The sequence below is a fragment of the Patella vulgata genome, chromosome 9 (assembly GCF_932274485.2).
Source record: "Patella vulgata chromosome 9, xgPatVulg1.2, whole genome shotgun sequence".
In the NCBI taxonomy this organism is placed as follows: Eukaryota; Metazoa; Mollusca; class Gastropoda; family Patellidae; genus Patella; species Patella vulgata.
The window spans coordinates 12,164,952-12,192,916 of NC_065887.2; the positions used below are offsets into that span (position 1 = coordinate 12,164,952).

The following is a 27,965-nucleotide window of genomic DNA, read 5'->3' on the forward strand; positions in this document are numbered from 1 at the left end:
GTGAACTGAGTGAATTAATCCAGTCTTTAAACGTACTTAAAACTGGTGAACTGAGTGAATTAGTCCAGTCTTTAAACATACTTAAAACTGATGAATTGAGTGTTGGATTCCGGTCTTTAAACATACTTAAAACTGATGAACTGAGTGAATTAATCCAGTCTTTAAACATACCCAAAACCAATGATTTAAACATACCTAAAACTTATGCGTCCATATGTCAAATCTTCAATCGAAGTTTTTGCTTTCCAAAACTGTAAAATGTGGCAGACAGAAAGTTAGATCTATATGGCGTTTTATAATTCCGTAAATATGAAAAAAGATTGTTCGCAGGGAATCATAACCCCGGGTGTGTTACAAGTAAATAAAATGGAATAAAATGAAATAAAATGAACTTCACACTGGGCTACACTACGCCATACGTTCTGCAACGATGAAAATTTTGCCCTGACACATACGTCAACGTGTACACGGGATCTGCATCACTGACACGGGGGAGTAAATCAAGTTTTTAAAAAATGTTTGTTTAATATGTAGGACGCTTGGTGCTGACGTGTCATGTTTGTCTAGTATGATTATTACAATCTATAATATATTTATATAAGTCATTGATCACTGTGTGGAGCCACGGTGGCTGGTTGGTTAAGACGCTGGCTCGCTAGCCTGGAGGTCGGGTGTTCGATCCCTGCATTGGCCGAGAAAGTTCATCAACATTTTTCGACGTGGTTTCCCCTTGTCAGTGGTGCAGAACGGAGGGCCTGACAAGGACAGCTGTCTAGTCCTTCGGATGAGACGAAAAACCGAGGTCCCGTGTATATATTGGAATGCACGTAAAAGATCCCCTGGCAGTTGGAATTCGATATAAGAGTAGGCGATAGTGCCGCTGCCCGGGCAAAATTTCCCTCATAGCACACTGTATGGCGTATGCCCGTCTTCATTAGCCCAGTATAGGAGCAGAACAGTAGGACGTTAAACCCCATTTCATTTCATTTCATTGATCACTGTGATCTATTCAATTCCTTTGTATTAAATAAATCGAAAGTTCACTTCTTGGAAAGCCTTGTATATAGTTTTGTTTTGTAATCAGGACGTATGTTACTATTTAAAGTTATCTGTTGTTGTTGACAGCACACAGTACAGAGAGAAATAAGGTATGTTAAATTTAATAGAGATAAGTACAACATATGTATCAAGATTATCTATAATAGGTGCTTTTTTCACGTCAATAAGTTGTCGGGATTCTCCGTGCCCCGATTGTACGAAGTTTAAACCCTAACCATAATCCGATCCAGTTTAGGCATCACCTATTTAACCTCTATATAGGCTTAACCTCCCCCCCCCCCCCGCATCGTTCACACTTGTTAGAGGCGTACTATTGGGTGGGTGTGGTTCAAGATCATTATATATTAGGTGGGTGTGGTTCAAGATCATTATATATTAGATAGGTGTGGTTAAAGATCATTATACACTCTTCAAAAAAGTAGGGGATATTCAGAAACAACACAAAACTGCGGAAATGCATTGCTGTTTTTATTAGAGGTAACCAGTGTATGTTAATAACAGGCCCAATGCCTACAAATTAACATAAATGTGGCCGTCAGACGGCGTGCAAAGCGGCGTGCAAAGCGGCACCAAAGCGTAACAAAGCTCGACTAAAGCGTCAGGGTCGTTAATAGATCGTGGGAAAGCTTTGAGCAAAGCGGGACATTCGGCAAGAGCGCCAACGACTTTTAAGACCGTTTCAAAATTTCGGGCGCTCTGTTACGAATTGATTAAAGCGCCGAGAGGGTATCAAAGCTTATAACAAAGCGCAACAAAGTTCAGCAAAGCTTGACTCAAAGCGTAGGAGAGCTTAACAGAGCTTTGTTCAAAGCGGGGACCTATGGACGATCAAGTTCTATCTATTTACTTTCAGGATAAACTATGGAATACTACGACGATCATTCTAAGTGTACAATTAGAAACTTGCAGGATAAATTGTTGTCTGCCCAGAATATGCTAAACCGAGAAATCGCTATATGCGAAGAAATAAAAGAAGAAAGAAAGATAAGGTCGGAGGAGCAATGCCAAAAGATTGACCAAGTTATGGAGTTAATCCTGGAAAAGCAAAATAGGCTAAAGGAGTCGGTAACTGATAATCTTGAAACGGAATTGAGTCATCTAACTACTGTAATGGAAACGTTACAGGATTCACAAAAAGATGCTCTTGTTGTTGAAAAGAAACTTAAGGAAATACAAATGCTGCGTGAAGTGGACATGATGGAAGCCATAACCTTGTTGACAGAAGACATCAATGCCATCTACAACAAGGGCATCCCATGTTTGTATTACACAAACATAGAGTTCAACATTGGTGAGGACCGTTTTGGTAAATTGATTCGGACAAAAATAGGTAAATTTCAAGAAAGGTTCAACGCTGATTTGAAACTTTGGGAATCCCGTACGAGTCGTGAGTTCAAGATATGTAATTACTCATTCAGATTGGTAGTTAAACGGGGGAAGGGTTGTATCTGTAATTCTTCATTCAGACGGGATGTTAAAAGATGCAAGGATTGTGAAAATAGGCCAGATCCGGTTGAGCAACTTGGCGTGTATTTTAGTATCGGGGATGGGGGTAGCACTCCTGTGAATGCACTCATTAGGGTCTACCTCCTGAGACATGGCTTAAGTCATGATAAGGCAATGACGGAAAAAAGGTCGTTTACGTTTGAAGGTCCGGAAAGCGGTGATGGATGGAGTCGATTTATAACATGGGATCAAGTGAATAACCCAGAAGAACGCTTTGTTTCATTTGGAGAAATGATATTTAACATTTTTATAACTGTAAAAGAAATGTAAATATTGGATAAACCCCAATCTGGTTAAACACAGATATTTTTTCCTTTTCATTTTTTATAGTTAAAAATTCGTTTTACTTGTCTTTACAACACTAGACTCTTGAAGAGTTGTTATATAACCCGCGTTCTGGTTGATGTGAAGGATTAACCAATGAAACGTTCTGTTTCGGCGAGTTCTTGACGTGCGGTTCACGGAATTATGGGTGATTCACTCGAAACATCAACGCTGATTGGTTTGGTTAATAAAATTCTGACGTCATAGAGTCAAAAGCCACTTGTATGACCCCAATACAACCCGTCAGATCTTTATGTAGGGGAGGCCAGCGAAAGTATAAAAAATGGAACGAAATATAGATATGTATTGTAATTAGATTGGATAAACAAGCAAATTAATTAACTCCTTAAGGTCACTCAAATATAGTCTTAATCGAAAATCCCTGCATACTCTGTACACTTCCTTTATTTTACCCCATTTCGATTACTACTGTGATGTAATCTGGGATGGGTGCACGATGAGCATACTAACAAACTAGAAAACTTACAATTAGATGCACTTAGAACTATATCTGGGGCTGTGAGAGGTACCAGCCATAAACTCTTATATACCGAAACCTGGTTTATTACGCTACAAGAAAGACGCAAACGACACAACCTGACACTTATTTATAAAATCATTAATGACCTGAAATATGCGTACCTAAAATACTTAATACTGTACCGACCCAATAATTATCATCTTCGTAACAATGACAATCTTTCAGAATACCAATGTAGAACAAAAAAAATTTCGAACGCTTTCGGACCCTCATCAACAAAAGAATGGAACAAACTTGATATCAATATAAGAATTTCTCCGTCTCTCACTACTTTCAAACAAAATCTAAAACTAAACGATCCTATTATTCCAAATTCATTTCTACAGGGCAAAAGAAAGAACCAGATTATACATAGTAGATTGCGGCTTTCTTGTAGCGACCTAAACGGGCACAAAATTTTACGACAAATCTCTGAGGATCCATCATGTAGCTGTGGTCATCGCTTTGAAGATTCTGAACATTTTCTCCGCTGGTGCCCACTGTATTCAGATGCACGGAAAACACTATAAATCTCTTACCATCCCACCAGCAAACCATTAAACCACTTCTTTTTGGCATAGAAAATCAGACTACATCAAATAACATTTTTAAATTAGTTCATGAATACTTTGATGTCACCAGACGATTCAATATCTGATTTACTCAGAACAATTTTAATTCAAGTTTAAAAATAGCACTTTCTCTTTTTTCACTTGTTATAAATAGTGTGTATATAACTTATCTAATTTATATGTTTTTTACCATTATTTAATAGTATGTACATAGCAGATCTGTTTATTATATGTTTTATATTCTTTGTACGAGGAGAGGGGTGATATAGGCTATGCCTGTTCCCTGGCCCCTTTTCATAAATTTGAAATAAAATATTGTTTACAAAAAAAAAAACAAAAAAAAAAAAACAGCTATTTTAAATTTGGTACTGTTTTGTTAGATAAACAACATCTCAGTTATTTTGTTAAACCATGGATTTTTATTAGGACACATTTTAACGCTATCGTATATTTTACTCGTCTGTCCGGTCATCTGTCCACCATAGCTTGTTAAAGAGCAAATCCCGGCTTTATTTCACTGGATAATGCAAACCTCCGCGTCCACCGGCGCAATTATTTAAACGTAGATTTTCTTGTATTGGAAAAACTGGTCGTGTAAACAACTATTCAGCACTGAGGATTTCTAAAGCAAATGTTATTATTTTTTCAAATTTGGGGGTTAGGACAAGAATATCTTTGACAGCATTATAATTGTATTTCGATATGCAAGTTTGTGATATGTATGTACATGTAATACCCGTTCAATTACTAGTAATCAATCAGCACACCGTTCCTCAAGTAAGCTGTTTTATTCTTATCCTAATCAAATATCTGAAGAAATACAAACACCAGGTGGCGTTTGGGATGAGGTTCTTGTGCCTGGTCAATCTTGTCTTAAACTGAGATGCATGCGCAGTGACTACTCACCTTCGTTGTTTGTTGTTTTCCAGATAGCCATCAACTTTTGCGGATTATTGCTGTCTTTTAATTATCCGGATAGAGCAGGACCGTATGACGTTACCCCCCTCATCCACCCCCATGATGCCTTAATCACGTGCTTATTTTGCTTAATGGTAAATCCATAGGAGGAGATAACGCGAGGGACATATTAAGAGGAAATAATCCTTTTAAAAAATGTTTGTATAATATGTAGGACGCTTGGTGCTGACGTGTCATGTTAGTCTAGTATGATTATTACAATCTATAATATTTATTTATATAAGACATTGATCATTGTAATCTATTCAATTCCTTTGCATTAAATAAATCGAAAGTAGGACTTCCTTGTTCAAATCTATTTTAGGAACAACAGAAATGAAAGTGAAACTAGTTGACTTCTTGGAAGGTGATCTGTGTAGTTTGTTTTGTAATCAGGTCGTATGTTACTATTTAAAGTTATCTGTTGTCGTTGACAGCACACAGTACAGAGAGAGAGCGAGAGAAATTAGTGAGTATACAATAAGGTATGTTAAATTTAATAGAGATAAGTACAAGATTATCTATAATAGATGCTTTTCCACGTCAACTGCAGGTTATCGGGATTCTCCGTGTGCTGAATGTACAAAGTTTAAACCCAAACCATAATCCGAACCAGTTTAGTCATCACCTATTTAACCTGTGTATAACCTTGACCGTTCACACTTGTTAGAGGCGGACTAGAGAGAGAGAGAGAAATGGGGTTTAACGTCCACTCGACACAAACTAGGGTCATTTCGGGACTAACACATGGTTCAATTTGAATTTCAATCATTCGCTTGCGCGTAGGGGTCTTTAGCAGTGGGAGGAAACCCACGAGGTTGGACAGGCGACCCTACTCCTTGTCACGTACAACCGGGGAATCGAAACCCCGCCAGTTGACTCAATGACAGACCGTATGATACAGCGCGCGCGTGCTAACCATTCGGCCATCCAACCCCCCAGAGGCGGACTAAGTTCCAAATATCCGACACCCGCACCGTTTACAAACAGGTCTTAGACCGTGTTAACCGACCGTTGTGTTGGTGACTGTTGTGCCCCACAAATGTCCGACATTGCACCATTGAAAATGAATCTATGTCGTTGGATTGGTAAAACATAAAATCGCACGTTGAGTTACAAGCTGATGACACGCTACGGCCCGGTCAAAAGTCTTCTGAACTGAATTGTGTCAATGAGTGCATTACAGATCATTTTATATTAGTTGGGTGTGGTTCAAGATCATTATATATCAGGTGGGTGTGGTTCAAAATCATTATATATCAGGTGGGTGTGGTTCCATTATATATTAGGTTGGTGAGGTCCGAGGAGGGTAACCTATAGTTAGGGAAGATATTGTTGTATGCCCCCCTATACTAATATTAAGTATGTAGAGAAGACAAATATCATAATTTAAAGCACACATAAAAGTTATAGTTATAACTCCTCAATGCCCTCTTTAACCCATGGTTAATTAAAAGCACAATTAAAAATTTATCTGATTTATTTTCAGGAATAAAATATGGAAAGCGACGACGATCATCTTGAGTGTGCAATCTGTTTAGAGATTTTTACCAAACCAAAGTTTCTACCATGCTTTCATACGTTTTGCCTGGACTGTCTTGATCGGATGATTAAAGCTAACAATCGTCTAACATGTCCTCAGTGTCGAAAAGTCCATAAAATACCCCCTGGCGGAGCTTCGGAGCTTACAACAAATTTCTTCGTAGATGGTAAGTCGGAACAAAAGAGGAGACAAGGATCCAGCTGTGACAGCTGCAAGAAGAAAGATGCCATATGGTTTTGCACAAATTGCGAACATAATTTGTGTGACAATTGTAAAACAACACACGATTCATTTCCTGTCTGTAAAGATCACTGTGTCCACAGTCTGAATGAAGAAATATCTCTAGAGTCTGTTAACCAGTATAGATACTGCACGAAACACCCAAAAGATAAATTGGAGTTTTATTGCATGGACCGTTCCAAGCCGATTTGTATGAAATGTAAGATTATATCCCATGGGACCCACACTGCTAAGGACCTTGACGATGCCAAGGAGCTTGTCTTTGGAAGCTTGCAGGATAAATTGTTGTCTGCCCAAAATATGCTATTACAAGAAATCGTCAAATGCGAAGAATCAAAAACAGATAGAAAGAAAAGATCGGAGGATCAATGCCAAAAGATTGACCAAAAAGCTATGGAGATATTGCAGACGGTACAATTAATGCAGTGTAGGCTGAAGAAGTCGGTAAGTGATAACCTTGAAACGGAATTGAGTCATCTAACTGATGTAATGGAAAAGTTACAGGGTTCACAAAAAGATGCTCTTGTTGTTGCAGAGAAGCTTAAGAAAATTCACACGTTGCATAAAGTGGACATGATGGGATTCATACCCTTGTTGACAGAAGACATCAATGCCATCTACAACAAGAGAATCCCATCTCGGTATATTAAGAACATAGACTTCAACCCTATCGAAGCAACCCCTCCTGCTGTCGAAGATATCTTTGGTAAATTGAATCGAACACAAATAGGCGAATTTCAAGAAAGGTTCAACGCTGATTTCAAACTTGGGAAACACCGCTGGAGTCATGTTTGTAAGATAGGTAATCATTCGTTCAGACTGGATGTTCACAGGTGGAAGGATGATAGAAATAGGCCTCATCCGGTTGAGCAGCTTGGCGTGTATTGTAGTATCGGGGATAGAGATCGCACTCCCGTAGATGCATTCATTCAGGTCCAGCTCCTGAGAAATGGTTCAGGTTGTGATGACGCAATGATGAAAGAAGGGACGTTTACATTTAAAACACCGAAAAGCTGCCAGGGATGGAAACGATTTATAACATGGAAACAAGTTAATGACCCAGAGGAACGCTTTGTTTCATTTGGAGAAATGATATTTAATGTTTTGATAAAAGAAATATAAATATTGGATAAACTCTGGTACTGTTTAACTGTGGAAAGCAACATCTCAGTAAGACTGTGTGCGCCATGAACTTTTATTAATATACAGGTCACAATTCTACGGAATACAATAACTGCTTATTACAGAGCGACGTTTCGACTAGCTCGTTGCTTGATAATGCCTAGAGAAGCCTAGTCGAAACGTCGCTCAGTAATAAGCAGTAATTGTATTCCATAAAACTGTGGCCTGGATACTCCAGTTGAATTACTAAATGCTATTGAAACAACTTTAATTAAGACCCCTTTTACTGCTCTCGTATATTTTCTTCTACCTGTCCGGTGCACCATAGTTTGATACAAGACAAATCCCAGATATATTTCAATTTAATGAATAAAGTTGGTAAATGTAAATCCCCGCGCCCACCCGCGCAATTATTCAGATTTTCTTGTAGGGCATAAATCGGTCGTATAAACCACTATTCAGCACTGATTCTATAGTAGATATTATTTTAAATTTGGGGGTGGGGCAAATTGATAGCATTCCAATTGTTCTGTATATGCAAGTTCATGATATATATGTATAATACACGTGTAATTACTAATAGCCAGCTGTGTTATTCTTATCCCAATCAACTATCAAACCTCAGATGCATGCGCAGTAATGAATCACTTTTGTTATTTCCTGTTTTCCAGATAGCTATCAAATATACTCAGCCAAATTAAAAACTTGACACTCGGGATTTTTGGGACTAGATTTTTAATATTTGGTTTAAGGCAACTATTTTAGTGTTATGTTGTGCACAGACGACCTTGACATCAACAGAAAGCAAGAATACGTCTCGCCGAAAGTCCTTGACATTGATAACGTTCGTGATGTCACAGTAACCCCCAAAATGAAATTAACAGACTTGGAGAACAATCGGAATAAAGTGTTTAGTAACGGTTGTAGCCTCCTCTAGCGTCTCGTACTGCCACACAACGTCTTTTCGTGGATCTCAGAACATTAGTAAACACTACCCAAGGAAGATGTCGCCACTGCTCAGCAAGAGCATGTTGAAGGTCTTGCAACGTCAGTGGTGGATTCACTTACTGACGAACACGTCGACCCAGTTCGTCCTGGACTTGGACACCGGCATTTCTTAAAAAATTCTGGGTAGCAATTGCTGTATGGGGTCGAGCATTGTCTTGCTGAAACGTTAGTCCAGGCCCATGTCTCTGCATAAACGGAAGAAGAACAGGTTGCAAAATCTGATCCCTGTACTGGACAGCATTTAAGTTCCCTTGGACAACAACAAGAGGAGAACGTCCATGTGCACAAAAAGAACCCCAAACCATAACGCTGCCGCCACCAAATCGGTCAACTTTTCTGACGCATACTTGAGCGTAACGTTCACCTTGTCTGCGGTACACTCAGACCCTGCCATCGGCAAATCTCAAAGTGAATCGAATTCCACTGTCTTTGAGTAAATCTTATGTGTCTTGTGGCCCACACAAGTCGGTTACGGCGATGAAGAGGTGTCAATATTGGTGCATTATAGGGCCCCCGAGCTCGAAGACCAGCAGCCTGCAAGCGATTTCGAACAGTTTGTGCAGTTACCCTTCCACCAAACATCTCTCTACTTGTGGAGGTTGCAGTGACAAATCTGTTTCTAAGATGACATAATCGTATTGCTTGATCTTCCTGGAGTGACGTCCCACGTGGCGCTCCCGCCCTTGGGCGGTCGGCAATAGTTCCAGTTTGAAGCACTCTCATTCTAAGATTAATTATTGTCTGGCGTGAACAATTAAAGGCTCTTGCAACAGTGACCACAGACTGACCAGCATAGAGCCTACCTATAGCACGTCGACGTTCTACATTTGAAAGGCGCGGCATTTTCTAACAAAGATGAAAATAACAATTTTAATTTGTTTTTCCAGTTCAAGTTACGTGTGCGTTTTCAGTTTAAGCAAACTTGCATCGATTGACCTCACGAGTTTGTGTTTGCACGTGTTTTTCAGGTTTTTCATCTTTATATGCTCAAAAGTCACGTGATCCACGTGACTTTACAATTTTATGAAATTAAAGGCTTCTTACTACTTACTATCGTTAGAAACACTTTAAAATTTATTTGACTTACCAGAAAAAAAAATTGTTGAAATTCATCAGTGTCAAGTTTTTAATTTGGCTGAGTATATTTCGGATTATTGCTGCCTTTTAGTTACCCGGATGGAATATAACGTTGAACCAGGTGCGCGTCCAGAAATTTTAGCAACGGAGGAGGAGGGAGGGGTCAAGTGGAGGAAACGTCAAGTTTGTTGTGAGGTCTGGGGGATTACCCGATAATTTATCAAATCAAAAGCTTTCAGACAATATTTCTTCACAATTAGCTGCATATATGTATATGATTAGAGAGGATAATGCTTCGCGAGTTAGTTTTTACTTACCAAAATGCAGATGGCTGTATGACATTAATAGAATGGGACGTGTTAGAATTCTCCCATATTAATAACCTTTTGAAGTTGAAAATGATATTTTTGCCAATTTCTCAACTGGCAATAATGAATTATAGGATTTATAGGATTATTCTTTAACAAGGTAAGACTGTTTATAGATACCATCTATTTTAAGGCTTTATTTTAATACATTTTAAAAATATAACTTAAAAATATGAAATTGCAACTTTAATAATTTGTGCAGATTCAGTATGCTTGGCGGGAATTTATATTTACGGTTAAATTCCAAGATATATTTCATTGGATACAACTGGTTAATGCTTTCAAAACTGACACAGTTATATGGGACAACAATCACTGGTTTATTATACACAAGCACGACGTTTCGATAAGTATTCTCTTATCGTTATCAAGCACAATAACATTTAGTAAATGTTAATGGTTGATGCTTTGTGGAAGACTCTTAGAAAGCTTCAATTCATAAACCAAGAATCTATCTGTGGCTCAAGGATACGTTTTCAAAGAGATGTTACCTCCATTTGTCAGGTACATTCGAGCTTCTTGGCTATCAGTCACCGTTTACTGGATAAACGTTTATTTATCTCAGAGGCATACCAAGTGACAGCCCCTTGCTGAATCCATATTGAATATAAGCTATATTTTTTGCAATAAAGGTCTTATCTGTTTTACAATGTAAGACTCTTCCTTCCATTGATGCTATAAGGATTCATTATGCGAGAGCTAAATCTGCATAGTGAAGATCTCTTTTGTGGCTTCAAATGTTATATAAATTATTATTTAGACATTTATTCACATGACAAGCCTATAATCCACTCTCTAGAGACATCGGATGACAGAGCTTTAAATGTATTAGAACGCCCGCGAGATTTAAGAATGTAAAGATAAAACGGATAATCCAACTTAGCCTCGGTTGTCAAGCCTCGGTTGCAAAAGCTCGATCACACAATTTCGTAAATATATTAATAAGCAATGGCAATATAACTATCATACGTCCACAGATTGAGGAAGGCTTTCGTAAATATGCAAAAATATCGTTATTGATTGCTGTCTTAGTAGAGCGTACCTGGTGTCGTCACGGCGCCGGATTAAGACCAGTAGAAGCCCTAAACATTTAACAGTTGGTGCAACGTAAGGAAGAAGAAAACAATTAGGCCTACATATTTTAAATTTGTCCCCCGTCCCCATGATGCCCTAAGCATGTGCTTATTTTGCTTAATGGTTAATCCATAGGGGACCATGATTGTTTAATGCGCTTGTTGCTGACGTGTTATGTGATTGACGTGTATTAAATAAATCGAAAGTAGGATTTCCTTTTCCAAAACTAATTTAGTAACACAAATGAAAGTAAAACTAGTTGACTTCTTGGAAAGCCATGTACGTAGTTTTCTTTTGTAATCAGGGCGTGTGTTACTATTTAAAGTTATAAACCTGTTGTTGTTGACAACACATAGTACAGAGAGAGAGAGAGTTGGGGAGAGAAATTAGTGAGTATAAAAAATTTAATAGAGATAAGTACAACATATGTATCAAGATTATCTATTTAATAGGTGCTTTTTCACAAGTCAATAGGTTATCGGGATTCTCAGTGTCCTGTATGTACGAAGTTTAAACCCTAACCATAACCATAGTCATCATCTATTTAATCTCTTTATAACCTTGACCTACGAGATCGAAATACCCGTCTCCCTCCCACCCCGATCACACTTGTTAGAGGTGGACTAAGGTGTTCCAAATATTCGACCCCACACCGTTTACAAACGGGCGGGTTAACCTGTGTTTAACGGCTGGTGTGTTGGTGATTTTGTATCCCACTAATGTCTGATATTGTCGTTGGATTGGTAAAACATAAAATCGAAAGTACAAGCTGAAATTGAAGTATAAATAGGTGTCACGCTACGGTTCGATCAAAAGTCTTCTGAACTACATTGGGTCAATGAGTACAAATGAAATGGGGTTTAACGTCCTACTGTTCTGCTCCTATACTGGGCTAATGAAGACGGGCATATACGCCATACAGTGTGCTATGAGGGAAATTCTGCCCAGGCAGCGGCACTATCGCCTACTCTTATATCGAATTCCACCTGCCAAGGGATCTTTTACGTGCATTCCAATGTTTACACGGTGTTATGCTTCTTCATATTTGTGAAACTCATTAACAACTCATATACTATTCAAAAAAAGTAGGGGATATTTGATTTTGGGGGCATAATACTAAAATATGCAAATGACTACGAAAAAAGTCACTATAGAACCTAACAGAAGAAACATTTCCAGTTACATGTGACGCCCAGACGCACCAATAGTTTAATACGCTTGTTGCTGACGTGTATTAAATAAATCGAAAGTAGGACTTCCTTTTCCAAAACTAATTTAGTAACACACATGAAAGTGAAACTAGTTGACTTCTTGGAAAGCCATGTTCGTAGTTTTCTTTTGTGATCAGAGCGTGTGTTACTATTTAAAGTTATAAACCTGTTGTTGTTGACAACACATAGTACAGAGAGAGAGAGTTGGGGAGAGAAATTAGTGAGTATAAAAAATTTAATAGAGATAAGTAGCCTACAACATATGTATCAAGATTATCTATTTAATAAAATAGGTGTTTTTTCACAAGTCAATAGGTTATCGGGATTCTCAGTGTCCTGTATGTACGAAGTTTAAACCCTAACCATAACCATAGTCATCATCTATTTAATCTCTTTATAACCTTGACCTACGAGATCGAAATACCCGTCTCCCTCCCACCCCGTTCACACTTGTTAAAGGTGGACTAAGGTGTTCCAAATATTCGACCCCACACCGTTTACAAACGGGCGGGTTAACCTGTGTTTAACGGCTGGTGTGTTGGTGATTTTGTATCCCACTAATGTCTGATATTGTCGTTGGATTGGTAAAACATAAAATCGAAAGTACAAGCTGAAATTGAAGTATAAATAGGTGTCACGCTACGGTTCGATCAAAATACTAAAATATGCAAATGACTACGAAAAAAGTCACTATAGAACCTAACAGAAGAAACATTTCCAGTTACATGTGACGCCCAGACGCACCAATAGCTACCGCATGGAATGCAGGTGATGCTTGGGATCATCATGGGGGTCAAACCCAAGATTTGCACGACTCTGACTTAGAATGTTACAGTCATTGTGGCATTGAATTCCAGGGTGGAAACATCAGTTTAATTGTTTTAGTGACCAGAAAACAAATTTTGATATGCGTCGGCTTACCCAAAATGAAAGGTTACGTGCCCTTGGCATGCTACAGATCGGCACAACACAGGCGGTTGTGGCGCGGACGATGAATGTTTCTCAGTCTGTCATAAGCAGGCTGTGGTCCAGATACCGTGATACACAATCTGTACAGGACAGACCACGCTCAGGTCGACCAAGGGCGACAACTCAAGCCCAGGATCGATTTATCCGTACCTTGGCCTTGAGAAATCGTGTCATCACAGCAAATCAGATCAGCGCTCGTCTTCAAACAGACACTGGTGTGAGAGTGAGTGGCCAGACGATTCGGAATCGACTGCATAGGGGTCACCTTCGCGCCCGACGTCCTCGCGTGATCCCTTGTTTGAGAGATCATCACATTCAGGCAAGACGTCGTTGGTGTAGGGATTGTCAACACTGGGATAATCGACGCTGGAGCAATGTGATGTTTTCAGATGAGTCAAGGTTCACTGTTGATTTTTTGGACAGACGTAGGAGGGTGTGGCGTCGTCGAAACGAGCGCTTCCAAGACGTTAACGTTATGGTGTGGGGAGGCACCACTGTTGCTGGAAGAACGGCTTTACATGTTGTTGCAGGGCGTGTTACAGGCCAGTACTACCGGGACAACATCTTGGCAGTCCATGTTGTGCCGTTCGCACGACGTCATGGCCGCCGTGTCATCTTCCAGGATGACAACGCAAGATGTCACAGGGCCAGGATCGTTACAGGTTACCTCCAACAACAGAACATCACCACATTACCTTGGCCAGCACTGAGTCCCGACCTCTCCCCCATCGAGCATGTCTGGGACATGCTTGGACAGAGGTTACGTCAACGTCAACAACGTCCTGCCAATGTCCAAGAACTTGCTGCTGCGTTGCAACAGGAATGGGACAATCTGGACCAAAATGACCTTAGACGTCTCATTAGGAGTATGCCACGTCGGAGCAATGCTTGTTTGGCAAACAGAGGAGGATTTACCCGTTACTGACTTGGTTGTGATGCTGTGGTAACTTTGCTGTTTGACCCCGGGTATCATTTTACCCTTATAATGGTCAGTCTGTGCCTTACTTAGTCTAACGATCATTTGGAATAAATCGATGAATGTGAACTTCATTTCATTTTGTCATTTGTTTCTTCGTCAGTTTCATTAGGTGACTTTAATAACACTTAAAAATCAAATATCCCCAACTTTTTTTGAATAGTATATAAGTTTAATGTTTATTAACGAATCACACAACTCTTACAATAAGATGTTGATCGAAGCGTGTCTACCCGAAGAGTGAGATACAAGATAAGTGGACCTGAGGTCACATGTTAAACAGATTAATTACCACCCGAGTAACTCATTATACTATGAGTAATAATATACCACCCGAGTAACTCATTATACTATGAGTAATAATATACATATTATGACATCCCCCTTCGTAAGATAATTTAATTGGAAAATAATTTTATAAATTTATTATAATTCAAGTTTATTCGGAATTTTAACTGTTCTTCCTGATCTGGTAACGTATCCACCATTCCCGGCACCTGATTCTGCGGAAACACCATTACCATTTAATCCATTACAATTTAATCCATTACCACTTAATCCATTACCACTTAATCCATTACCACTTAATCCATTACCATTTAGACCATTACCATTTAAACCATTACGATCAGGAACATCATCCTCACTATTAGATTCAGTTTTGAACGATTCGCCTGTACTTCTTAGAAATTTTCTGTTACGTCTATAACTTCTGCCAGAGGGTTGCTGTACTACGTACGATCTGGGTTCTGTACACTTTTCTTTAACTACTGCTTGTTCCAATTTCATCGTTATAGGATTCTGCATACGGACATTCTGACCAGGCTCTAAATTAGATAGTGGTTTACTAGTTTTATCATACTGTCGTTGATACGATTCTCTTCGTTCTTCTAACTTCAGTTTTATATCACCTGACGATCGATCAAAATTAATCACAGGAAGGTTAGACTGTAACTTTCGATTAAACATAATTTCTGCTGGTGATGGTATGCGATGTGATGAAGGAGTGGTCCTTAGACATAATAACGCCATATCAGGATCTTTAGATTCTAAACATTTCTGAAGTAATTTCTTAACAATTCCTACATGTCTTTCCGCCTTTCCATTTGACTGGTGGTGATAAGGACTGCTGGTCACGTGTTTAAACCCATATTCCCTTGAAAATTGACTGAAATCAAATGAAGTATACTGCGGTCCATTATCGCTAATAAACGTATTTGGTATGATTACTCTGTCTCCTTTCAATAAAATACCATCATATATACTCAATTCGTCCCTATACGTCCAAAAATCTAACAAGGTTTGCTGGCATCTCTGGCGTAAGTCGGGCCACCCTGTTAATAACACATTTCTAAGAGAAATTAGTTGCGCGTCCTTGAGTGAATATTCTCGAATCTGGTCAAGTCTATCTCTGGAAACATTCACTAATTCGTGTATCGTCACATCCATGTCCTGGATTTCTTGTCCATTAATAGGTATTCTACTAAGGGCATCTGCTACGGGGATATCCTTACCTGGAACATAATTCACGTCAAAATCATACTTCTGAATCCGTAGCAACATTCGCAAAAGTCTTGGTGGTGCGTTGGCTAAATTCTTTTTTACGATGCTCTCGATTGGCTTATGGTCAGTTTCTATCAGAATATGTCGTCCATATACATAATGATGAAAGCGTTCTAGTCCAAAAACTAGAGCAAGCATTTCCCTTTCTATATTACAGTAATTGCTTTCAGTTTCTGTCAAACTTTTACTGGGGTAAGCAATAGGTCGTCCATGTTGAAACAAAGCTGCACCAAGTCCTCGTTTACTTGCGTCTGTCTGCAAAGTAACAGGCTTTGTAGAGTCAAAGTATGAGAGCACATCTGTTGATGTAATAGCTTTCTTCAGATTTTGAAAACTGACTTCATGGTTTTCGTCCCAACCATATTCAACATCTTTTTTCGTCAGATCTCGCAGTGGTGCTGTAATTGAGGCGAGATTTGGTATAAATCTTGATAGATAATTAACCATTCTTAGTAATGACTGTAATTCTGTGATTGTCGCTGGCGGTTTCATTTCTACGATTGCAGATATCAAGATCCGGTTCCAATCCATTCTCTGTGAGATAATTACCGAAGAATTTAATACGATTCTTTCTAATGTTACATTTATCCGGATTGAGACGAATTCCCCTTTCCATGGTTCGTTCCATCATTTCTATCAAATGTCGGTCATGTTCTTCATAGTTCGATCCATCAACTACTATGTCATCTGCAATCCCAATTACCCCTACTAGTCCTTCATATGTCTGGTCTACCTTTTTCTGGAACACATCTTGCGCTGAAATAAGACCAAAGGGTAGCCTCTTAAAGCAATATCGTCCATATGGCGTGTTAAACGTTGTTAGGTATTTGGATTCTTCGTGTAACTTTACGTTCCAGTATCCAGAACGGGCGTCCAAAATACTGAATACTCTGGCTTTACTTAGTCTTGGTAAATTATCATCTAGAGTTGGTGTATAATGGTGTGGACGTTTAATCCATTTGTTGAGGTTCCGAGGATCTAAACAGATTCTTAAATCTGCATTTGGTTTGGTAACATATACTAAACTATTAACCCATTCTGTAGGACAATCAACCTTTTCAATGACTTCTAAGTCAATCATGCGCTGTAGTTCTTTCTTAAGCGGTTCTTTCAAAGATTCTGGAACACGTCTTGGTGGCTGAATACTTGGCTCATAATTAGGTCGTAGTTGTATTTGATATTCACCTGGGAATAATCCTACACCTTCAAAACATTTCGGATACATTTTCAACAACTCAGATTTTGGGTCTATGCCTCTTACCTAATTTAATATCTTGGTTAACTTCTAATATATCGCATGGTTGATGACAAATCTGACAATCGTGGCTAGTTTCACACTGTAATTTTATTAACCCCATAATCTTACTGGAGCGAAGACCTAACATTGTATATCCATCAGCTTCCGTTATATGAAAATCTATAGTTAATTTTCTTCCCTTATGAGAACAGTTTAGTTGACAAAGTCCATATTCTTTGATGTCGTGGCCACCGTAAGCTTTAAGTTTAATTTTCGACCGGTTTAAATTAATTGGTTCACCTTGTTTATTTGTTCAGGATAAAGTTGACGGAATATTCGTATTGGCATTACATTCGGCTGTGCACCTGTGTCAATTTTACACTTTACAGTACATTGACCTTTAATATCATCTTCAATTTCGAGTACTGCAAAGGCCTGATCACGATGGACGTGATTGTCAATTGTCTCTGTATGCATGGCTTCTATATTACAGGTATCGGTAGTCTTACCTCTGTTCTCAACGTCGATAACGTTAAGTACAAAATGTGTAAAATCATCAGTAAGAACATCATTCTCCTCTTCCTGGCTGACAGTGTGTACTTTCTTCTTGTTCAAATCATTTCGGCGGCTGGAATTAGACCTGGAAGTAAATCGTCTATAATTAATATTTTGTCTTTTCTTAGTAATACACATTTTACCCCAGTGGTTTTCTTTTCCACATTCATTACACCTTGAACCATATGCAGGGCATCTGACGTTTCGAGGATGATCTGTTCCACAGTTCCAACACTGGCCTAGTCTGTGAGGAAGTCTTGATTGTCTATCATGACCTTGCCTGCCTTGTGATCTAGTACGCCAATGATTGTTCTTTTGGGTCAAGTCTAACCGTGAAACACTGTTTATTTTCTTTGTATCCTGTATTTCATTCGTTTGTGCTTGTGTCGCTTCGAATGATCTAACAATCTTTAATGCTTCGTCCAGAGTCAAGTCAGCATCACGCGAAATAAGTTTCCTTTGGACCGTTTCATTGTTCACTGCAGTGATAAGTGTGTCTAACAATTGTTCTTGTGTGTTCATATATTCGCAATCTGCAGCTATTATCTTTGCACGTGTGATGAATGCATCTACAGTTTCGTTATGTCCTTGTCTGAGTACACGTAACTGAAAACGAGCTACTCGAAAATTGGATTTTGGCTTAACATAATTCTCAAACCGCGTCCAATGTGGCTGTAATTTCGTTTTATCGTCAATTGTTAGAGTCCACCCTTCTGATATCTCGTCCTTCTTCTCCTACCCAAAGCATCAAGTACTGTACTTTTACGACTTCAGTTTTTTCAGATAGTGGGCCATTAAAAATGAATTCACATGTTTGCTTAAATTTTCTGAAAGCCTCTGGAAGATTACTGGATTTCCAATCTAGAGAAGGAATTGGTACCCCTGTCAATTCTGCCATTTCGATGTTTGGAAAATATCAACACTAATAATGTTGATTATGTCTACGTCTCTAGTACAACCAGTGTGGTTGAGTTCAGCTCACGTCACAACGAGTAAGTTAAATACAGTTTCTAAATATGGTCTCCGTCCGTATTCAAATTGCTCGAATTGGCGGGCTGACTAATTTGTCGTTTAAATATAAAATATATATCAATGCGTCCTAAACTTCATTGTAGTTTATATAACTTACGATTCCGTGAAAGTTTGTCTTGACCGTCAACATTCAAAATGTCTGCCGTGTCCTTGGCGTGATCCTCGTCATTGTATAAACATCAAAACTTGTGCATCTGTAAATTGTGTCTGGCTCTTCGTCTATGGCGCTAAGTTCGTCTTTTTTATTATTCTGACACCATGTTATGCTTCTTCATACTTGTGAAACTCATTAACAACTCATATAAGTTTAATGTTTATTAACGAATCACACAGGTCTTACAATAAGATGTTGATCGAAGCGTGTCTACCCGAAGAGTGAGATATACAAGATAAGTGGACCTGAGGTCACATGTTAAACAGATTAATTACCACCCGAGTAACTCATTATACTATGAGTAGTAATATACCACCCGAGTAACTCATTATACTATGAGTAATAATATACATATTATGACACACGGGACCTCGGTTTTTCGTCTCATCCGAAGGACTAGACAGCTGTCCTTGTCAGGCACTCCGTCCTGCATCACTGACAAGGGGAAACCACGTCGGAAAATCGGGATGAACTTTCTCGGCCAATGCAGGGATCGAACACCCGACCTCCAGGCTAGCGAGCCAGCGCCTTACCCACCTAGCCACCGTGGCTCCTCAATGAGTACATTGCAGATCAATAGTATACGGTAGTGTGGTTCAAGATTATTATATATTACGTGGGTTCTGTTCAATTAAGATCATTATATATTATGTGAGTGTGGTTGAGGTAATCAAGAGACTGCTGTATTCCCTATACTAATTTTAAGTATGTAGACGTAGAGAAGACACATATCATAATTTAAAAACACACAAAAATTATAGTTATAGCCCCTCAATGCCCTCTTTAACCTATGGACGATTAAGCAAAATTATGACCCCTCTATGTACTCGTTAACCTTTAATTGATTAAGCCTTAATTAAAAATTTATCTGATTTACTTTCAGGATAAAATATGGAAAGCGACGACGATCATCTTGAGTGTGCAATCTGTTTAAAGATTTTTACCAAACCAAAGTTTCTACCATGCTTTCATACGTGTTGCCTGGGCTGTCTTGATCAGATGATTGAATCTACCAACCTTCTAACATGTCCTCAGTGTCGACAAGTCCACAAAATACCCCCTGGCGGAGTTTCGGAGCTTACAACAAATTTCTTCGTAGATGGTAAGTCGGAACAAAAGAGGAGACAAGGATCCAGCTGTGACAACTGCATGAAGAAAGGTGCCATATGGTTTTGCACAAATTGCGACCAAAATTTGTGTGACAGTTGTAAAACAACACACGATTCATTAACTGCCTGTAAAGATCACTGCGTCCACAGTTTGAATGAAGAGATATCTCTAGAGTCTGTTAACCAGCATAGATACTGCACGAAACACCCAAAAGATAAAGTAGAGTTTTATTGCATGGACTGTTCCAAGCCGATTTGTATGAAATGTAAAATGCTATTCCATGGGAACCACACTGCCGAAGATATTGATGATGCCATAGAAAAGGCTAAAGTTGTCTTTGGGAACTTGCAGGATAAATTGTTGTCTGCCCAAAATAATCTAAAACAAGAAATGGCCAAATGCGAAGAATCAAAAATAGAAAGAAGGGAAAGATCGGAAGTGCAATTGCAAATGATTGACCAAAAAGCTATGGAGATAATACAGACGGTACAATTAATGCAATCTAGGCTGAAGGGGTCGGTAACTGATAACCTTGAAACGGAATTGGCTCCTCTAACTAAAGTAATGAAAGAGTTACATGGTTCACATACAGATACTCTTGTTGTTGCAGAGAAGCTTGAGAAAATAGACACGTTGCATGAAGTGGACATGATGAAAGCCGTACCCTTATTGACAGAAGACATCAATGCCATCTACAACACGCGAATCCCATATCGGTATTATAAGAATATGGACTTAAACACTACCGAAGCAACCCCCCCTGCTGTTGATGATCTCCTTGGTAAATTGAATGGGACACAAATAGGTAAATTTCAAGAAAGGTTCAACGCTGATTTGAAACTTGGGACACTCCACAGGAGTCGTGTTTGTGAGATAGGTAATCATTCGTTCAGACTCGATGTTAAAAGATGGAAGGATGATAGAAATAGGCCCCATCCGGTTGAGCAGTTCGGCGTGTATTGTAGTATCGGGGATGGAGATAGTACTCCAGTGGATGCACTCATTCGGGTCCAGCTCCTGAGAAATGGTTCAGGTCATGACGACGCAATGACGGAAGAAGGGGAGTTTACGTTTAACATTCCGGGAAGCGGTCATGGATGGAACCGATTTATGATATGGGATCAAGTGATTGACCCAGAGGAACGCTTTGTTTCATGTGAAGAGCTGATATTTAATGTTTTGATAGCTGTAAAAGAAATTTAAATATTGGATAAAACCTGGTAGGGCGTAATTATGCAAAGCAACATCTCAGTCAGCTTGTCTGCACCAAGAATTTTTATTAGGAAACCTTTTAATGCTATCTTATAGTTTCTTCGACCTGTCCGGTCAACTGTCCACCATAGCTTGTTAAAGGACAAATCCCAGCTTTATTTCAATGAATAACATTGGTGAATGTCAATCCTCACCACGCCCATGTGGCGGCAATTATTCTGAGATAGATTTTCTTGTAGCGCAAAACCCGGTCGTATCAACAACTATGTCTCAATGAGGATTGAGGATATTATTTTTTTTTTTAAATTTTGGAAGTAGGATACATCGATTTTTGATATGATGTCAATTGTTTGTGATATAAATGTAAATTTAATAGACGAGCAATTACTAACAGTCAGTCAGCACACCTTTGAAATTTTAGCTAAAATGAAATCAGCTATGTTAATCGTATCTCAAGCAAATATGTGAATAAATACAAATACCCGTGGCGTTGGGGACGATGTTCTTGATTAGAGTGAAATGAAATGAGGTTTAACGTCCTTCTTTTCTGCTTGTATACTGGGCTAATGAAGATGGGCATACCTCATACAGCGTGCAATGAGGGAAATTTGGCCCAGGCAGCGTCACTATGGCCTACTCTTATATCGAATTCAAACTGCTAAAGGAACTTTTACGTGCACCCCAATGTAAACACGGGACCTCGGTTTTTGATACAACCCAAGCGACTAGACAACTGTCCTTGTCAGGCCCTCCGTCCTGCACCACTGCCAAGGGGAGACCACGCCGGAAAATTCCGATGAACTTTGTCGGCCAATGCAGAGATCGAACACGCGACCACCAGACCAGTGAGCCAGCGTCTTGCCGACTTAGCCACCGTGGCTCCCTTGATTAGAATGATCTAGTGCCTGGACAATGTTGTCTCTAACACAGTGCCGACGCACTTTCGTTGTTTGTGGTCTTCGGATTGTTATCAAATTTTGATGATTGTTAATGTCCTACCCCGATGGAGCAGGAAAGTAGGACGTTAAACCAAGGCGTGCCCAGGAATTTGAGCAGCGTGGGGAGTGGAGGGGTCAAAGGGGGAGAGAAGTTTAAGTTAGGCGAGAGGTCTGGGGGATCAGAATCTCGGAGACAATATCTCTGCTCAATTAGTTGCATGTAATGCTTCACACGTTACTTTGGTCGAGGTTACTTCAATGAATGTAGGAGCAAATATGCGTTGTGTGAGCAGGAGAGGAAACGCATACCCCCTCCCCCCCCCCCCCACACACACAAACCTATACAAATCCCATTTCATTTTAGTTGCAATGTAGATTGATATCACAATTATACCAACGCCCCCTCTTTTATATTGTACCAAGTATGTTAATGTTACGATAGATACAACGGTTGACGATCAAATCTTAACTTCTTATTGATATTGCTTCCATTATCTGTTATCATGGCGTGTTGATATGTCCCACATGTAAATTGGATGCATTGTTTATTGGTTTTCTGCAGACAACGTGACGATACGGGTATATAACGGAGTCTAATTTCAACCGGAATACATCACAACTGAATAGTATTTCATCTAGCAATAACTTCTCTTGGTAATATTCTGCCATTATTTCCTATTTAACTACAGTTTGGGCAACTTGTGATCGGAAGTAGATTCTTGTCATGGCGAATCATAGTCATCGCTAACATCATAACAACAAGCATCACCCCCTTGGTCGTTGTCGGTATGATGCTATTGGTGGTGTTGGCGATAATGATGATCATGAAGACGATGACTGTCGTGGTGCTGTACAAATGAATCCAAAAAAAAAAAATGCAAATCGGGAACAAAAAAATAACTGTATTTTCAATTGTTTTGGTTACGTCTATTTCTTGCAATCTCTGTATAGTTTGACGCCAAATCATTCAGCCGAATCAATTCGGTGCCGTTTGATTCGGACAGAAATTCGCCTAGCGTGTCTGCTAGGTTTGGTTTTGTGTATATAGTGTGGTTCTCCTGCACTAATTGCTATATGCTAGCCTGGAGGTCGGGTCAGGGGCGGATTGGGGCCGGGAACCGGTCCAGGCTCCCGTGTCGGAGCGGCCCCTTTTACTGACCGCGGGGTCCGAACGGGGGGTCCGGGCTGGTTCCCGGCCCCAATCCGCCCCTGACGTTGAATGGCCGACAAGCACGAGGACGACCCTTTGTCAAACAGATATTTTTGAAAAATGAACCCCAAATATGCGATTTGGTAGCATATCTGATTATAATCTCTGTCAAATAATATATCTCATAAATCGATTAATTTAGGCCAAAACCCCGACCTGCAAATAATTTACAACCATCAACCTGTGAAATTATCATATCGTCATATTATTAATTAACATATTATCATTGTATCGTCAAGAGTCAAGAGTCAATAGAATTTAACTGGTTAAAAAATGGGAAAAAGTTGAGAAAATTTTGACCATTTTATTAACCAGTTATGAAGTACTGAATAACAGGTGGCCTTGACGGAGTGGGAGCGGACATGCATAGGCGTACGGGACACAATTCATTTTGAATTTTTGGAAATGGGAGGCCATTTCCCGCAATTTGAGACCCATTCCCGACATCCCAATTCTGTAATTTCATCTCTGAAAATAACGAGTTAATAAAATGTCAAGGAATGTTTTTAAACACCAGCCTCAGGAAATCGTCTCGGACACATATTCAGCCAGCAGACCAGCTATCATCAAATTTTGCTGAGGCCTTAAAATTGAATATTTTTGGAGTTACGAACCATCGGCAGACGTTTCTGGTGCATTCCCACAAACAGGGTGCATGTGACTTAATAATTAGTAAATTTGCGGGCGACAGTGTCGGGTGAATTCGATGAAATTTTCGGATGAAATTCGAAATCCCTATTGCAGGATTCCGAATTCCGGCCCACACCCAGCACACCCGGCCCAGAAAGTCTGTTATACCAGCCCATTCCAGATTCCAGTGATGGCGTGGCGGCCCGTTAAAGCCACCGGCCACATACAACATGATCATCATCGCTCCATGGCCGGTCCATACCCCCCCCCCCCCCCATCCTATATAATGTTCAGCAGGAAAAGGTTTTTTTAGACGAATTGGGCAAAATTATTTTTTTCATTTTTTGTTCGACCAATCCGCCTCTGGGTCGGGTGTTCGATCCCTGCATTGGCCGAGAAAGTTCATCAGATTTTCCGGCATGGTTCTCCCTTGTCAGTGATGCAGGACGGAGGGCCTGGCAAGGACAGATGTCTAGTTATTCGAATGGAATGAAAAACCGAGGTCCCGTGTACACATTGGCGTGCACGTAAAAGATCCCATGCTATTTGGAACTCGATATAAGAGTAGGCCGTAGTCCCGCTGTCTGGGAAAAATTTCCCTCATAGCACACTGTAGGGCGTATGCCCGTCTTCATTGGCCCAGTTCGGAGCAGAACAGTAGGACGTTAAACCCCATTTCATTTCAATTACTGCATGTATAAGGATGTATTACGTACAATATTTGAATAGGTTGGTTTATGAATATGAAGAAAGACGCGGATTTGAACATTAAACATATATTAGTTATCTGTAAAGTTATTCAATAAAATATAGTTTAAACCAAATACTAATTTTTGAATGGACACGGTATCGATATCATTTCTTTACTTGAAATGTGCCAAATGAATTTTGTATGGTGGTAGCTGACAAAGAGTCCAGGAAAATGGACGATTCTTGGTTGGTGTGGTACCTAATACGAAACTTACACTATCTGTCTACAATTAGCTCCACTGGTTGACATTTCAATTCCTTCTTCGACATTTTTACTCGATACTACTAAGTTTACTTCGAGAATATTGAGTTTATTCCCGAAATTATTATGAGTGCAGAATGGTAGTCACTTACATGAACGATGAAATGGCCAATGAATATATTTTGTGTAATTTTAATGATACATTGAACCAAAATGCAGATGGCTGCATGACATTAATAGAAGAACTTAAGAATTTTTAAAATTCCGTTAGAATTCAACCATTTTAATAATTTGTGCAGATCCAGTATGCTTGGCGGGAATCTATATTTAAGGGGGGAATTCCCAGATATATTTCAGTGGATACAACTGGTTGAATCTTTGTAGAAGATTCTTAGAAAGCTTCAATTCATATACCAAGAAACTATCTGCAGCTCAAGGATACGTTTTTAAAGAGATGTTACCTCCATTTGTCAGGTACATTCGAGCTTCTTGACTATCAGTCACCGTGAACTGGATAAACGTGTCTCTATCTCAGAGGCATACGCAGTGACAGCTCCATCTATACTTTCATATTTTTAACTGTTTTCCAGAGAGTAACAGAATTGTGCAGGTTATTTTTGTATTATAATTAACTTGTCAAGTTTACAAACGGTATCTGAATGTCGCGTGTTTGATTTGCATACGCGGACGGATATCTATTTTTAAAAACAAAGAAATGGGACGTCACCTTTAAACACGTTTTTGATTTTTGTTATTAATATTGTGGAATTAATCAAATATTTTACCCAATACTAAATAGAAGTATTTGTGGTCCATTTGTGTCTATGATTACATAATTAAAACTCTAGTCTAGTTATGTGGATGTTATTGTAGAAACCTATATAACTAATCTATAGCCTCATATATAACATTATTGATAATAATTCCATTCTACTATATATAGCAGTAATACTAGCATTTCAATTTCTTAAATCCATTGCATGTCAATCACTTGTAGCACGTGGAACCACTGTGGCTAGTCCGGTCCACTTTCCCTTGGCCAATCCGTCATAAACCCGATTTTTCGGCTCCAGTAAGCCCAAGAGGTCGTACTTAGTTATTATATATCTTATAAGCAAATCAGTCGATATGTTGATAGGTGGCGCTTAATTTGACATGGCCGACACTCGGCTTCCCGTGGTAATGAAAGTCGTAACAGCTGTCGGGGTTATTACAGGATCATTGATTGACTTGCATACACTATCAGGTTTATGGTTTTATCTAATAGATATTGTTATGAAAGCCCATCACATCAGATCTTATTTTAATATTAAAATATCTGAATTAAAGGAGATGTTTCAAAGTTTTGTTAGCAGATAAAACCGGTTAATTGTACATTAAGTTATTATCATAGTGCGGTCTAACTGTCTGCAGATATACAAATTAAATGAACTAGGGTTTAATGTCCCACTTTTTTGTACCAAGCAGTGTGCTATGGGGGGAATTTTCACCGACTGCGGCGCTAAGGCGTACCCTTGCGTGAATGCCAACGTGTACATCAGACCTCGGGTTATCAACACATCCGAACTGGACGTATTGTTTTTTCCAGGCCATCCACTCAGCATCACTGACAATGGAAAGCCACACGGGATAATCCTGAGAACCTTCTCGGCCAACGCCTTCTTCACTAAACCGTGACTCCCAAGAAATACAAAATCTCACGCACGTCGAATTGTTAATTGTTGCCCCCGCTCTCTTCATCTGGCCTATCTAGGTATAGAATTTATTTTATACAGAAACAATTTTGCCCCCACCCTCCAGTATTAAACATGGGGTTTATCATTCTACTTTTCTACACCTATGGTGTAATATAGAGTAACACATTAGAACTATGGTGTAATATAGAGTAACATATTAGAACTATGGAGTTATACATTAGAACTATGGTGTAATATGGAGTAATACATTAGAACTATGGTGTAATATACAGTAACACATTAGAACTATGGTATTATATAGAGTAACCATGGTATAATATAGAATAACACATTAGAACTATGGTGTAATATAGAGTAAGATATTAGAACTATGGAGTAATACATTAGAACTATGGTATAATATAGAGTAACTATGGTGTAATATAGAGTAACAGATTAGAACTATGGTATAATATAGAGTAATGGTGTAATATAGAGTAACTATGGTGTATTATAGAGTAACATATTAGAACTATGGTGTATTATAGAGTAACACATTAGAACTGCTGTGGAGTATTATAGAGTAATACAATAGAATAGGCCGCGGTGATACTTTTTTCATCAGGAGTATATTTACAAACAAAATTAATGTTCTCTAAAGTACAAGTTTAGCTGATATATAAGAGTGGTGCTTGATAAATGTTTATATTAAATGAAACGGTCTACATTGAATATACATTTATAGGTATGAAGCGAACAATGTCTGAACGCACAGACCAAATCATATAGAAAAGATTTATTGTAGCTGCATGATAAACACCGATGGTTAAGTTAGATATTACAGTTCTTGTTCGGTGGCTCAAACATAATTATACCATGGATCATTAAATCGTATAAGTAGAGATGAATGGCCAGTGAATTGAATATTAAGAACAGCGTATCACTCAATCTGATAACAGTAAACTGATTAAATGATTTGGTCAGTAGTCAGCCAAGTGAATATGGTTTTAATAGGAAAAGATCAAGTCAGTCCCCCAAATGAGTCGTTTTGATTCTATTTACTTATGTTTCTGTCATCAAGACACAAATTTAAATGAACTAATCAAATTAAGGTCTGGTCAACCGCGAGGGTTTGATTCTTAGAGTAGGGGTATTTCTATTTAAAGACAA

General features: G+C 39.0%; 2 protein-coding genes across 4 annotated transcripts; both read left to right on the forward strand.

Annotated features, from left to right (window-relative positions):
- Positions 1-5,264: 5,264 nt before the first annotated feature.
- Positions 5,265-8,425, forward strand: LOC126832387 (E3 ubiquitin-protein ligase TRIM56). Of its 2 annotated transcripts, none has more exons than XM_050563146.2 (2): positions 5,265-5,423; positions 6,428-8,425. In XM_050563146.2, the coding sequence occupies exon 2, from the start codon at positions 6,437-6,439 to the stop codon at positions 7,841-7,843; it is 1,407 nt and encodes a 468-aa protein (XP_050419103.1). In that variant the 5' UTR covers positions 5,265-5,423; positions 6,428-6,436; the 3' UTR covers positions 7,844-8,425. The 2 variants fall into 2 exon arrangements, with proteins under 2 accessions (XP_050419103.1, XP_055959475.1); XM_056103500.1 differs by having other exon boundaries at positions 5,341-5,407.
- Positions 8,426-11,649: 3,224 nt separating this feature from the next.
- LOC126832386 (E3 ubiquitin-protein ligase TRIM56) lies at positions 11,650-21,881 on the forward strand. 2 transcript variants are annotated; one of them, XM_050563142.2, is made up of 2 exons: positions 11,650-11,759; positions 19,951-21,881. In XM_050563142.2, the coding sequence occupies exon 2, from the start codon at positions 19,959-19,961 to the stop codon at positions 21,378-21,380; it is 1,422 nt and encodes a 473-aa protein (XP_050419099.1). In that variant the 5' UTR covers positions 11,650-11,759; positions 19,951-19,958; the 3' UTR covers positions 21,381-21,881. The 2 variants fall into 2 exon arrangements, with proteins under 2 accessions (XP_050419099.1, XP_050419100.1); XM_050563143.2 differs by lacking the exon at positions 11,650-11,759 and adding an exon at positions 12,698-12,801.
- The last annotated feature ends 6,084 nt before the right edge of the window (positions 21,882-27,965 follow it).

Excerpts from the sequence above, each read along its gene's own strand:
- LOC126832387 (XM_050563146.2), top strand. The coding sequence starts at position 6,437 with ATGGAAAGCGACGACGATCATCTTGAGTGTGCAATCTGTTTAGAGATT.
- LOC126832386 (XM_050563142.2), top strand. The coding sequence starts at position 19,959 with ATGGAAAGCGACGACGATCATCTTGAGTGTGCAATCTGTTTAAAGATT.